Source organism: Athalia rosae, chromosome 7 (assembly GCF_917208135.1).
Source record: "Athalia rosae chromosome 7, iyAthRosa1.1, whole genome shotgun sequence".
Classification (NCBI taxonomy): domain Eukaryota; kingdom Metazoa; phylum Arthropoda; class Insecta; order Hymenoptera; family Athaliidae; genus Athalia; species Athalia rosae.
Genome location: NC_064032.1, coordinates 14,112,437 through 14,126,838, shown reverse-complemented (window position 1 = coordinate 14,126,838; position 14,402 = coordinate 14,112,437). Strand labels below are relative to the sequence as shown.

General features: G+C 42.4%; 1 protein-coding gene across 3 annotated transcripts in view; it reads right to left on the bottom strand.

Moving 5' to 3' along the window:
• Positions 1-14,402, bottom strand: part of LOC105689526 (obscurin-like) — a 144,207-nt gene that overhangs the window by 35,186 nt on the left and 94,619 nt on the right. For all 3 annotated transcript variants that reach the window (XR_007279248.1, XR_007279249.1, XM_048657948.1), the window contains one exon: positions 4,237-4,414. Coding sequence is in view for 1 of the 3 variants with exons in the window: in XM_048657948.1 (XP_048513905.1) it covers positions 4,237-4,414 (178 nt within the window). In the remaining 2 variants the exon portion in view is untranslated. The remainder of the gene's footprint in view (positions 1-4,236; positions 4,415-14,402) is intronic.

Below are 14,402 nucleotides of genomic sequence, written 5' to 3'. Positions count from 1 at the left end.
TAGTGTACATAAAAATTTCAATAAACATTCCGCGTAATGAGAGCTGGCTGGCAACCCACGCGCACTCGCTCGTCCGCGAATATTATCGGTGAGTTTTCACGACAATCCCTATCCCACAATCTCCTCAGTCCAATTTTTTTTTTTTTCTTTCTTTCTTTCTTTTTTTTTTCCAGCCTTTTTTTACAACATCAAAACCAAGATTTAAGGATACGGCCTTGGCTACCTCGCCCACGTACATTCGAAGCTTTTGGATAACGGAGAAAAAGAAAAAAAAAAAATTCACGATATCGAAAATATTTCATTTTTTTTCCACAAACTCGTTCAATTCCAGCCGGTCGTGTTCTTTTTTCAGCCTCTGGTTTTGTCAAGTAATTCGCGAAGTAATTACTTTGCCTCTATTTCGCTTTTCTATCGACCAATGAATATTTGTTGCCCGGCATTGATTTTCGACAATACAATGCCACGAAAAACGTACTAATAATGGTAACAATAATTTCTTTGGCTTCTTCGAGCCGATATCAATACCTCATTGATAAGCACATAGTGTTACCCGGTGAATCGAGTCTGACAATGATTCGCGTCGAGATCATTCATTGATTTTTTTTATCCGAGCCTCAGAGCCTTCTACTTCGGATCTTCATACACCCAGCCACTCATAGAAGTCGACGTCTTACAGATCGGTGGGATCAAAAACTGACCGCTATACACTCGAGACGAGGATCAGAAATAATGATATAACCTTTCACCTTTCAGTCTAGGACGACTGTATCGACGAGGAGACAAAGATTGAAGGGAGGAATCAAAGAGGAGGAAGAAGATGACAAAAAAAAAAAAGAATAAATAAACGGGAGGGTTGGAAGGACGAAGAATAAAATAACGAAATTCATGAGAACGGTTTTTCTGTCAGTTTGTTGGTTTGTTTTTTCCTTTGTCTCTCCTACCAAGTTCTGTAGATTGGACCGAAAATTGCAATGACTGTTGAGGTGGAGAATTTGAGATGAAAGGTAGCGTGTCATACGAGGAAAATGTAGATTACGGATCCATCCGCAACGTGGGAGGAGATGAAAAGCGGGGCGCGAGGGAGGGAGGGGTTGATTTGATACGCCATGACGCGGTAAAAACCGCTTAACTTCTTAAGCGTGACGTGCGGCAAACAAATCGCCGAAATTTCTCTCGTATAGGTTATAAATATATGTATACATATACGAGCGCGATATAGACGGTGTAGGTAAATACGTGTATTTTCGCGTAAAATTGTGAAGTGTGAAGTGAGAAGTTGAAAGTGGCAAGTGGGAGTCGCGTAGTGCGCAGGGTAAATAGAAAATGGAAAATTGAAAATGGAAAATGTAAAACGTAAAATGCAAATAGCGGGGTGTTGAATCCCATGAAATATTCACTGCCCGGCTCGCCACAAGCGTCACCGTTAGCCAGCAAAACGCGCGCGTTTCGCCCGAAAGATAAAATTGTGGAATCCGATTAATTGATTGTTTTTATCATTCAACAATTTCCTGTACTTTTCCGCTTCTTCTTTTTTTACCAAGTCTCTCGATTATTCTTCGGGATAACTTTTTCAATTCTTAAGTACAGTCTTCTCTTTTTTTTCACCGAGTTCTACGACCGCACGAGCTCTCACTCTCTAAATAATACCTCGAGAATATCGTATTTTCCAAAATTTTATGCAATATTAAAACTTTGCTAACCCAATGATGCCCACTATATCCGACTGAATCCGTATATTATACATATACGATTCTATCGCGAATTTTCGAATACAAAGCCTTTGAGCTTTTGTCAATAATAGATCGACCCGCTATTATTATCGAGTACAACTTTTTCTATTGTTCACATTTAATAATATTCTATTTGATTTTTCTGTCGAATTTCATTCTCTACTCTTTTAATTTTTCGATATCGACCGCGCGCCAGTCACACGCTATTTTGTTTGATTTGTTTGAAACCAATGTATGGATAAAAATTTGGCTCTTGAATGGCAATTCAAGGTTCGTTACTTCCAATTTTCTAGGTAATAAAAGCTTCGAGAACTTGACCGCCTCTAATTGAAAAGCCCTACCAGAGGCAGCCGCCTCCATCCACTAACGAAACACAGTAGAACATGAATAAAGGATTGGAGAACAAAAAAAACTATCTACACCGGGATCAATTGTTCCAAAATGAGACGAGAATCGAAACACGAAATAAGCTCCAGACTAACGATTCAAACTCCTCCTTTCGACGCTCTTTTTTCCCGACGCTTATTCATTTATTTATTTCCATTTTATTTAATTTTTTTTTTTTTTTTCTTTCACCCCCATTGCCAAGGGTCTGCTTTTCAGCACCCTGACTCCACTTTTCCGGAAGCTGCAAATCAAAGAGCTGTCGGTCACATCGTATTTCTAGCTATAAAACGACGATCGTATTGATTCCCGGCTATCACGAGATTCGCACCCTCTCTTCTCTCTCTCTCTTTGGGTATTTCGGGCGACGGGGAGAGCGAGAGAGAGAGAGAAGGGGGGTGACTTTGTATGTATCTAGGGGACCCTGAGGCGCTACCGATAGCTAGTAGGAAGTCGTTCAACTCAGAAGGTTGAGTTTCGGACCGCACAGCTGCTTCTGGTCTTCCGAAGGGACAACCACCACCTATAGGACGGTGACCGCGACTCTATCCTATGGAGCAGGTAATAATGTTAAACTACTATATATCAGCTCGTTGCACCGCAACCTTGTTGCTCTTTGGTCACCGACAACCCTCGCCGTTGGCTTCTGACTCCGTAATTTAAGAACGCGGCCTCAACGACGAGGCATCGATCACCAGAACCGAGAGTAAGCGATCCTGAATTATATTTGCCGATGACAAATAGAAGGATATTTAACAATTCTAATCCCCGATACTCTTCGAGCTTTATATCCTGGTAATTCTTTGATAACAATTGCTACCGTTTCCCATTCATTCCGAACTAACGGCGAATCTATTTCATAGAAGTCGATAACTCATTGTTGGCTCATCGAAATGAGAATTTCCTGAAACCGAATTGATCGATGAATTCGGAATACACTCGGCGTGATCACGAATGACGGAGTTAGACGAAACGCGATGTATCCCCAGTAAAAATCTATGGAATCTCCGCGACAGAAGTGGTGACCCGCATCGATCTTACGCGACCCACGTTTCATCGCGTTCCGTCTAACTCCGCCACTTGTGATCTCGCCGAGTGTACACTGTTCGTAGAGTAAAATTTTCCAAAACATACATCCGCGAGTATTAGCGCGCTGAGAGGTGACGCTCCGTTTTCATACGATTCGTCGAAAAATCGTTGGTAAAAAAAAAAAAAATTAGCTATCGGTTATTTTATTTAATTCAACTTTATTTTATTTCAGTTTCGTTTCGTCGCCGTATTTGTCATTCAATCGTCGAGCGGAAAATCGGAACTCCAATTCCTAGGCCGGTCAGGTTTCGCTGCGCTAATAAAAAGCATCGGTTATCGTTCGCTCCGAATATCTCGCTACGTAGGTACTCGAATCCCACCCACTCGGTCACCCCGTTCGTACGTGTTATTAATAACCTTCCGCACCATCCGGATGCCTCGCTGTTACCCTTGGGAAAAAACATCCCCGTGAAACCAGGAGGGCGAAGAGTCGGCGGGAGACGGAAATAAAGAGACGAGAAAGAGGGCACGAGATGAGTGGAAAACCAACCGCGCGTCTTTTTTTTAAAGTATGTTTTCAACGCTATTAACGTTCGCGAAGGAATTGAAATTTACAGACGACCGTGTAAGCCCGTTGCGCCACACGTACGCCGCAAGAGTTGTGATCAATATTCAAGAGATGCTCCAATCTCTTATCGAGCCAATTATGTCTATTTCTTCTTTGAGTTTCGCGGAAACTTTCACTTTATTCCTCATCACGTACGGTCGCTTTCGGTTGGGAGTTTTGACCGATTTTACGTAAGCGTGTGATTCGGAATGGTGAAATACTGTTTTTAAATTATATTAGATTAGAGGTGAAGAAGTGTCGATAAATCGTAAAATCAGCTGCCCTATTCGATGAAATATTGAGAGAAAAACTTTGAAAAATTCCGACGAAACTTCTAACGAACCGTATCTGTACAGTAATTATTATTATACGTACAGCGGTGCTTCGATCCTTCGGATTGATTTCGTGTTACAGGTAAAATTCGGAGATGTTGGATAAAAAAATAATAAAAATGTTTTTTAGAAAATTCTTTAGCTTTATTCTCACCTGATCCCTCCTCTTGTCGTATCGTAGTTTAACATGCGAGCGCCGTGTCGCCAAGTGACGTATCCCGAGGGATGCGGAACTTTACTGACCACGCATTTCAACTCTATCGTACTTCCGGCTTTGTAAAATTTATCACCCGCCGTTGCTCCACGTTCATCGACTATCTCCACCTTCGGCACTGTAAAAACACGAAAAGAATAATATAACAACAATTAGAAATATGACAGATTAAAGGACCGTTGTTTTCAAAAAACACACGTCAACCTGCCCACAGGCGTTCATATATATACACATATATATATCTGCTCGGTAATTTCTGGACCTACCCGGTTAAACTTTGTAATTAGATTGGGTTGGATTATTCAACGGACAGTTTTCTCGTTACGATTTCCAAGCCGTAGATTCCCTCGCGCTTATAATATAAGTACCGTGTGTATTACTACTACCGCTACTACTTTCTAAATAATTCATCACGTATTAAATTACGTATGCACATTAAGTCTGACGTGTCATTGTGAACGTATGTACGTATAAAGGTACGTACGCCCTCTCATTTTCCTTCAAAAAAAAAAAATGAATAAATAAAAAATAAATATATAAAACGACGGCCTTTGTTGAATCCTAACGAACCGGGGATCAGTCTCCTATGTACAGAAGCCGTTGTCAACCGTGCTGCAGTGTGTAATAAATTTATGTATGGGAAATATTTCGTAACGTCGCCGTTTCTAATCTTTCGAATTATATGTATCCTCTTTCGTGAGATGAATTGCGATGGGAAAAAAAAATTTCCAGGATTTGAACCGTGACCTTTTTTGGGGTATTAAAATTTTCCTCTAATCCCTCCGATCTCCTGGATATTTTTGATCGATGAATGGATAATTGTTTGCGTACACAGCGAGAATATGTGTACGATCGTCGTACTCGTGATTTCGTAGTGACGACACAATTATCGTAAAGCTCGAAACGTGGTACATGGGGATTTTCCGATTTTTTAAGTAAGTTAGCGCGGGGGGATGAGGTTGACGAGTAACGATGATTTCGTTGGTTTTACACAACCCTCAGCAGCAGCAGCAGCGATTGTTAAGCTCGAGAGTCGAGTTTATGATTTATGATAAGCGAAGAGCGAATAGCGAATAGGGAAGAGAGTTAAAGTAAACTGAGAAAACGCGAGGTAATGATCCGAGTTTAAGTTAAAGTTTAGTTATAGAGCCCGCGATGCTCGAGTTCTGGTACAGAGTGAGGGATCGAGGACGAGTGGGGCGGGTGGGGAGGGTGACTCGGTTTGTAATTTAAATTAAATCCAGGTTGAACCTTGCGTGAATTAAGCGGGACTTTAGTGCCTACAATACTAAAACTCCTAATTGTCTTCTTCCCTGTCTGAACGATAGCAATTCGTTCCGAACATCCGCCGCCGCCGCCGCCGCCGCTATCTCAAACGAAAAGCTCCGTACAAGTTCACCCCTCCGACCGTGAGAAAAACCGATGATAAAATAAAATCGACCCCGTCAAAAAATTCCCTCATTCGATCCCCCGCCTGAAGATCATCCGGAATTACGTAACGAGAGAAAGAAGAAAAAAAAAACATACATAATTACATTCCATTTGTTACTCGTCGTAACGAAGATTGGAGGTAAAGGTACGGACGGGGTTGTCCGGTTCCGCATCAAACCTCGCGGGCAAATATCGGGGCAAATAAATGCTCGAGCCTCTATATCCTTGCGGGTGGGAAGAGCAAACAGTGCCATGGGAGAGTGATTTCGTGTTTGTGGTCGGGGATGCTCTTGAACGTGAGGCGTTGCGGCGTGGCGTGAACGCGGCGATGGTAGTAGCGGCAGGGAGGTAGAGGGACGGCGGAGGGATGCAGAAGCTTTTCTCGTCTGCGTGGCCCAGCTTTCTGCTCGTGGATAAACCGAAGCGTCGGAGGCGGCGGAAGAGGGTCTGCGGGTGAGTCCCGTCGAGGTCGCGGGTATCTGTTGCGGTCTGCAAACGAAGTCGCACTTAATTGGGCCGATAAAGTACGAGAGAGAACCCGTTCGCCCTCGACGAAGATTCATCGCTCTCTTTTATTGACGAAAAGTCGCCCTTTTCTCGCATCGACCTTGTACGCGTCGCTTATTATCTTACTGCGCAGTTTTCGTTTTTTTTTTTTAATGAATTTTTATTCGCGATTCGGCCTAGGGAATAGCGTCTGAGATACGGATTTTCGGAATATAAAGGGGTATATACTATAGCCGGTGAATCGGTGGTGCGGGGGGGTCGGTCGTTTGATAGACGAGTAAATGGTGGGACGGTGATTTTTAAAGGACGTCGCGAACCCGCGGTGTAGATACCCGCGTTTTCCTTCGATCCTTTTACCGAATCGCGTTAGGAGGATTTGTAGCACTCGATTAGCAAGCCGAAACCGCGCCTCGGAACGCCTGGGATTAGAGAGTTTATTTCCAAAGGCGGTGGAGGGGTTGAATTTTATTGGCCATTCCGAAGCAGGCAGCTGGGCGCTACGGTTTTTTACCGAAATAGTCTTTGAGAGCTGATCCGCGGAAAGCTTGTTGAAAACTTGAAAATAAAACCGAAGAAAAAGTAGAGTAAACAGTCGGAAGATTTGCGCAGTTTGATTTTTGGACCATCGCGAAAAAGCGAAAGATTCTTTTCGTAATAAACGACACACTGGTCCATATTATACACTTGTATAGACACGTACGTGCACGCCTCTATCGGAAGACAATTTGCTAAGAGCCGGAAAGAAAGCACACTTTTGGGACACAATAGCGGTCGACTCAGGGAAATAAGGACCAAAAGGGGTTCGGGGCGGATGGGTTTCCAGTCGGACCTTCGGAGGGTAGTTTCGAAACTTTAGGTTTCACAGACAAAAGGTGCTCGGAGAAAGGTAGAGAGACGTTGGTCAAAGTGTGAGCAGCTGTCGTGGAAATGTACGTAAGTAGGAAATCAGTTATATGTATGTAGAATTCTAACCCGGACTACTTCGTTTTGCGTCAAAGTCGAATCGAACTTACTCCTCCACTTCCTGATGATCAAAGTGGAATTGGCCCGCTGTTTTTCCCCGGCTAGTTTTATTTCCGGAATTCCGATACCACCCGGATTCTTATATCTATTTCTTTCGCCGCGCTACCGCTCTCTCTCTTCCGTCTCCTCGTAATAGGGTGATGTTTTATTATATTTTATACACTCGGCAATAACATCTGAACGGGTATCGGAATCAGCAGTTATATTCGCTTCGTCTTTTAATTATCCGATGTTATTTTATTGGCGTCCTCGATCGTTTGTTGGATTACTTGTTGTATAACTTGTCGATGATTCCGCAGAGTCGACGTAAAAACTTATGTAACGCAATAAAAATAATCACCGATCTCACCATCGTCCGTTTTTCTCGAGAACGAGTAAAAAAAAAAAGAAATACAGAAAATTATACAGAAAATCTAACGACGCGACGAAATCCCACCGAGACATCAACACCCGAAAAATTAAGTCTTCCATTTCACCTGACCGCTTCCGAGGTGTTGTAAGGAAAAATAAAAGGTGTAATTAAATAATTCCATAGGGTCGTTACCGGGCGGGGTTTCGGATGTCCCGCGAGCAAAGGGTTGAGAAAGTTGGCCCGGTACGGCGTGGCGTCATGGGACAAGCGGTGGCACCCTCGTAGTCCTCTTAGTGGTAATCAACTAAAGATTAGCATAATTCATTTTACCGTTGAGTCGAGGGTCGTTTATTCCCCCTCGCACGTACGCGCCACCCTCCCTTATATACCGCGCCATCCTTTTATACGTATAGTCGAGTAGGTAAGCCTGGACACAAGGTAGATCCCAGCGAGCCGCAGCGGACAGAGACCTCGGTTTTTAGGATTAACGGCCGGTAAAACCCCTTCACCCGCGATAGCAATCAGTCTCCACACTTCCTTCCCTCTCAAAAAAAAACAAGAAAATTCCCCACACTGTCCCAACCGAGAAAAGCGCAACGATCAAAAAATTGCTCACCTGCAGTTCGTTATTGAAATTTTCTTTTTTTTTTCGTCCTGCTTTTGTTGAAGGTAAAAAGTAACTGTGGTACGTTACTCGTCCCCTTCAGCAAAAACGGATACATAAGTATGTCGTTGGTTGAGGTGAGTCGTGTTTCTTTATCACTTTGATAAAATTGTATAGTGTATAGTTTTCACCAACCAGTTTGGAAGTGTAATAACAGAGCTCGCCTACCGAAAGCTTTTAGCAAATTGTATCCGGTGGTTCGTTTGTTTGAAGAGTATGAAAAAAAAACCCCGAAAAGAAAGGTCAAAGTCCGCAGTTAGATTTTGTGAAACGATTTCCGACCTTGATTCCATCCGAAACTCAAGGATGTTAAAATTTCCAAAGTTCATTATTAATTTTATTATTACTTCATTTTTTTTTTTTTTTTGATTCTTTGATCCAGTGTCAGGAATCGCGAACGGTGTAATGGCCCGAGCTCGCGATATCGCTCCACTATTATCCCTGCATCTGGTTTTTTTCAAACACTTTTTCGTGGATGAGAGACGCGAGAAAAAAAAAAAGAGGGGAAAAAAAAATCCGATCATCCAGAGGTCCGCAAAATAGGTACGTAAGAAAAGAGGGATAATATCGGAAAGCTCGGATATTTCAGAGCGTGTGCGGAAGGGAGCTTCGGTGAACAAAAGAAAAAAAAAAAAAAAAAAAAAACCGTACAATTTTACTCGCGCAGCCGCAAACCCCGGGCAGTATGCATGGGAATCACGTTGTTGATGTACGATGAAAACGGCGCGCCTCACAAGAGGCATATGCCGCCAAACGAGCCACGATGCCCTCCACCAACTGCTTCCACCCTACAACCTACGTACTTCAACTCGACGTCTGCCGCCCTTCAACCTCCATTTTTTTCATCTTTACTTTATTTTTCCTCATTTTTTTCATTTTTTTTTTTTTTGTTTTTTTTTATTCTCCTGTTTTTTAGATGATACGAATCCACCCACGCAGCAAGTTTCCCTACGCCGCACACTCAATATTTCCCAGTTAGTTGATTCAATGAGTTTCATATTTACCCCTGCTTCCCCCATAAAGGGGTACATAATTTCCGAACAAAATAATTCAATCCTCACAAAAACGAAGAACAGAAGAAGAGACACAATTTGCCGAATACTTGTTCTTTTTTTTCCCGCCGTTGATTTTTGTATTTCGCAAAATTATAGCATAGATTCCACGGAGCAGGGAATCCCGGCTTATGTTATGTGGGGGTAGCGGGGTGGTCGGCAATTTTGTCACCGGCTGATTAAATCGTTCAAAAAGAGTTCGCCGATTTTCGCGCAAAAATAACCAAATGAACCGGCGACGAAATCCGCGGGTAGCTCGTACCAAAAATCAACAGGAATTTTTGCTCTCGCACCAGTTGTCCTTTTGAACCTAATGCGTATTTTTTTTTTTTTTTTTACTTTTTTCAGGCACCGATCGATTATCACAAAATCGGGGTGATTTTGTAATCGGAGAGAAGCCGGGGGCCAAGAACGAATGGTTATCGGTTAGAAAATATTCTGGCGGTTTCGAATTCTGACGAAAAGGCGAATTCCTAGAGAGCGCACACGTCACCTTTCCTTCTCCCCTCCCTACTCCCTTGAAACCCTTTTAGAATCCCGTAGGAGGCGGAGTTTAATTAAAATATGGAGATCAGTGTCTAAATCCCTGCATTGTAGCCGGACGGCGTACGTGTCCGCTGCAATAATAGCGGATAATATATCGCTGACCAAACCAGCTCGTGTAGCTGCCCTCTCGAAACAATGAATTCAAATCCAGGGTTCGTTATACCCGCAGCAGTATCACCATCGCAACCACCGGGCGGTTGTTTCGTATAGGTATCACCCAGAATCCTGCAGGAATAATGCGGCGAGATCCTGCAGGCGCAGGTTTACCTTGGAATACCACCCCGCACGTTTCGGCGAATTTCCGGTATTCAAAATTCACCACCTGCTGTACAGTGGTTGATTAAAACGAAAAAAAATCAAAAGATATCTCTTTGCCTCCCCTTTATTTCGGTTTCAGTTTTTTTTTTTCATTTCTCTTCACTTTTTAATTCGCTTTACTTATTTTATCCGTCCCCGGGGAATTCCGAAGCGACGACGAAATTTTTAAGTAAACTATTAAGGGATGGACGTCACAGACGGGTGACTTCATCCCCTATTGCTCGAAGGCGAAACAACACAGCGTAGTATGTATATACGTATAATGTATAACCCTGACTTCCGGGAAGCACCTGACCCTCGGGCAAATACGATCGCGATTGATCAACCTGGGGAATAACCCGATTTTCAAAGTTAGCCCAATCACCCTCAAACTTTGAGGGACAATTTGGAAGTAGTTTTAACGTGAACTTTGTGCCTACGTATATTTTAGGTTATTTTTTTTTTTGTTTTCTCTCTCTCTCTCGTGTTATACGCGGAGCGTTCAATGCATCAGAAGTCCGATTTTCAGTTCAATAACTAGGGCTTTGAAATGTGACCTAAATATAATTTTTTTTTTTTTTTAGTCAAAGCAAATTAAAATTGGTGAAACGAGGAGAACGGGAAAAAAATATATAAAAAATATTGTGTTTTTTGGCGCTCGATATTATTTCTATTTTTTTTTTTTTTCTTCTTCCGTTCGATGTGCACGCGAACTCAGCTGTCGATGGGTACGTATGTACGTACGTACTTTAAACTCTCCATACGCAGGGGTAGAAGGGGTTAATTAATTCAGGAGGGTGTGTAACGCGGAAATAACTCGCGTGAAATTGCCTCCTAATGTAACTCGGTTACGTGCGGGGGGGTTTTATGGTGAGTTGATGTAAAAAAAAAAAAAAAATGATCAACGAAGGATGGAATGAGATAAAATAAGACGCTGGTGACTCCTGAATCGGGTTGATTCGTTTGTTTGTTCGTAAAATCAGCGGACGTGTAGCGAACAACGGATGCGCGCCAACGTACAATATGTAGCAATGGTAAAGCAATTGAAATTTACCCTCGCGGTAAACTGATGGGTAGCTGCGGCTGATTCATTCCCAACGGACCGTTTATGACTTAATTCAAACATGCACACGTCCGCCGTGATTAGCTCGGCCTGACTCGGTCTGGTTAGCTGATTGCTTCGCCAATCATTATCTCCATTTCACGCTCCGCGAATCCCAATAGCCGGGGCATCTCTCACCCTGAACCAACGAAACGCTTCGATCGATCCATTGTCAGACCCGATCGGGTCACCTGCGCCCGTTGCGCAACTCTAATACCTACTCCACTTGAAACAGGACAGCGGGACGAAAAAGGGAAAACAGATAAGGGGGGGTGCGATCTGTTCGGAAAAAAAAAATAATCTGCGTACGCAAAAGCCGATTCTCCTCAGAAGGCGCGATTACCAAAATTTACCGGTCATAATTGAATACGGTCCGAAACTTTGACCTAAAGTCAAACGGTGGTCGTTTTGAATTGACTCGAGAATTTCTTTCGCCTCTTTGACGAGAAAAAAATCCGTCGCTCCGGTATTGAAAATTGTTTTCCCATTTTCGAACGATATTACCCCGCTAGAATCGAACGTTGAAAATAACAATGAGTGATCGCTCCCAGAACGAGACGTCGTTTGTCTCTGGGGCATCGATTGGTTTTCGCTATTGAAGGGTGTTGATCGGAAATGAATGAAGTGCGAACGTTTGCCCGATTGATTATTCGCATTGGTGGCTGACCCGTTGCAGTTTCAATTCATTGGGTGTTAATTGCTTGAAAAATCTTCATCTCCCACTGCAGACGCGTTTATCTTGAAACCGTTATCCACCGCAGCGTGATGTAAGCCTTCGCGTTTCAACAATGGGGACAATAGTCGATACGCGTATTTCCGGTCAGACGGGAGACCGCCGTTTTGGTGTTATTCCATTGTGCTTGACACAATGCGTCACACCTACCGTGCACCGTATAGCTGATATTTTAGACCCGAGTAACGCCAGCCCAACCCGCCTTCCTCGCCACTCGGTAGTATTAGGGGCTTATTATATCTCCCCGTTTTGCTTTCAGTTGTTCCAACAACTTGTTCGGAGTTGTCAAACTTCTGGATCGGGGGATACCGTGTCCACGTATAAGTTGTTAGCAACCGATGTTCGCAGGAATAGGTCGTGGAATGGACTCCGCTTTTTTCCCTCCTCATTTCATCTCTCCTCACTTCTCCACATTTTTTCTAGACAATTTCCAAATATACCCGATAGTCCGCCAGATACACCGACTATCAAAATCCGAGTGAAAATTTCAAATAAGGTTCTTCCCCGCCGTTCGGATCCCGCCTCAATTTCCGAACACATATTTCTGTATCGTGTAATCCGTGAGAGAGAGAAAAAAAAAAAAACGTCTGGCACGAACTTCCAGGAAGAAGCTTCGCAATAAAGTTATTCGCGTTTCTAGAGATGAAAAAAATGAAAAGGGAAAATGTAGAGGGTGATGTTGGAAAACTCCTACGGCGAGTGTACATCGGTTCGAGCAAGTTGAGTGATTTCGGAGTTTAGATTTCAAATTTTTCCGCGACAACATATCGCGAATCGATACATCGATAAAAGAATTTTCAAGATGAATTTAGGTGACAAGTGAATCCGTACGGCGGAAAATTTTTTTTCAATGTAACGCGTTTATATTCGCATGTACGTAACACACGTATAAATTGACGCCAAGGGTGCCGGTATTGCATAAAGTGGTAGCGCACCGAGAAATAAATCGAGTGAAAATATGTATTTTTCGACTTGGCGATCGATGGAAATATCCGAAACGTTTGTTTCGCTTATGACGATAATTTCGACGAATTTTCCTTTCCTTCGATTTTGTTAATTCGTAAAATAAAAGGCAGCGAAATTGGAAATAGCACAATCGGGTCTTGTATATGCAAAGTAACGTCGTGCAACGGAGGCAAAACGTGTTCGGGGTTGATAGAATGAATATGCATGTATGCAGAACGTTTAACGGTTAGAAATTGATTTTAAAAAATAAAATAATTTCCAGCCACAGCGCAGTCACGTCTCGCCAGCCACCTCGCACACCCCAATCGACGTTATAAAATTAGCATCAATTGAACTTCCTTCTTTTTACTTCTCACGCCCCCTGGTTCTATCATATTACAGTTCACGTAGTATATGAATAGATACATTCGTCAGAGTCTCTTAATAATTAATAATTATCATACTAATTCCCGGAAAATTCAATCATTCCAATTAACCGAGAATCGAGAAAAAAATCTCATCTCCTCTCTCCGCGTTTCTCCTCTCATTTATGTTTTTTCCTGAATTTTATTCTTCCCGACAAGAAAAAAAAAAAAAAACAAGGTAATCGTCAGAACTCGCGTTCGGACGAAATTGAACGTGTATGGATTCATCGGAATATAAATGAAACTTTGTCGATTATTTGCCGGATTTTATTTCACATCTTCCAAGTATTTTCCGTCCCTTATCTATCTTCCGTTCTATGCAATTTAATCCGACTTCCTATCTGCGGTTGGAATGCAACGGCACAACTACGATTATCAAATTATCCAGCCTACCTCAGCAATCCACTATTCCACCGGGTACGTACGTACGTACATATCTGTAGAACCTCCAGTATCACTTTTCTGCTCTGTGCTCAGCCATACAAACTAATTACCCTCTTTACAGGTGAGTTCAACGGAACCGCGAATACCGCATATTATGCAAAATTCATCGTATTCTGCACCTACAAACGTTAATTTACAGATTAAGGTTTTTTTTTTTTTTTAAATATTTTTACCGTTTCTTCGTAAAAAGAATAAAAAAAAAAGAAACTTTCAAAAAAGAAAACCGGATGTAATTACCGAATCTACAGATGTACGTTCGATTCTTATTCGTTCATTCTTGTTTTTCGAATACTCTGATCGCCCGGAAAGTGGAAAAAAGAGAAGAAAGAAAAATTGGGTTTCGTTTGAGGTGCATGTGGGCCAAAGTAAGTTCAGAAATCCGTTAAAAGAGCGGGGCATTTTTATTCGACATTTAATTTTCTCTTCATCCCTCGCTCTCTCTTTTCTACTCATGTTTCATTCTTTCTCCGATTCAAATTCTCCTTTTGATAACAGAATTTTTTTCCACCCCCCTCCTCATTTTCAAAGAATCCTCGAAAATTGAAAACTGTTGGCCGTCAACCGTCGAAGCTGGCCCTCGTCACT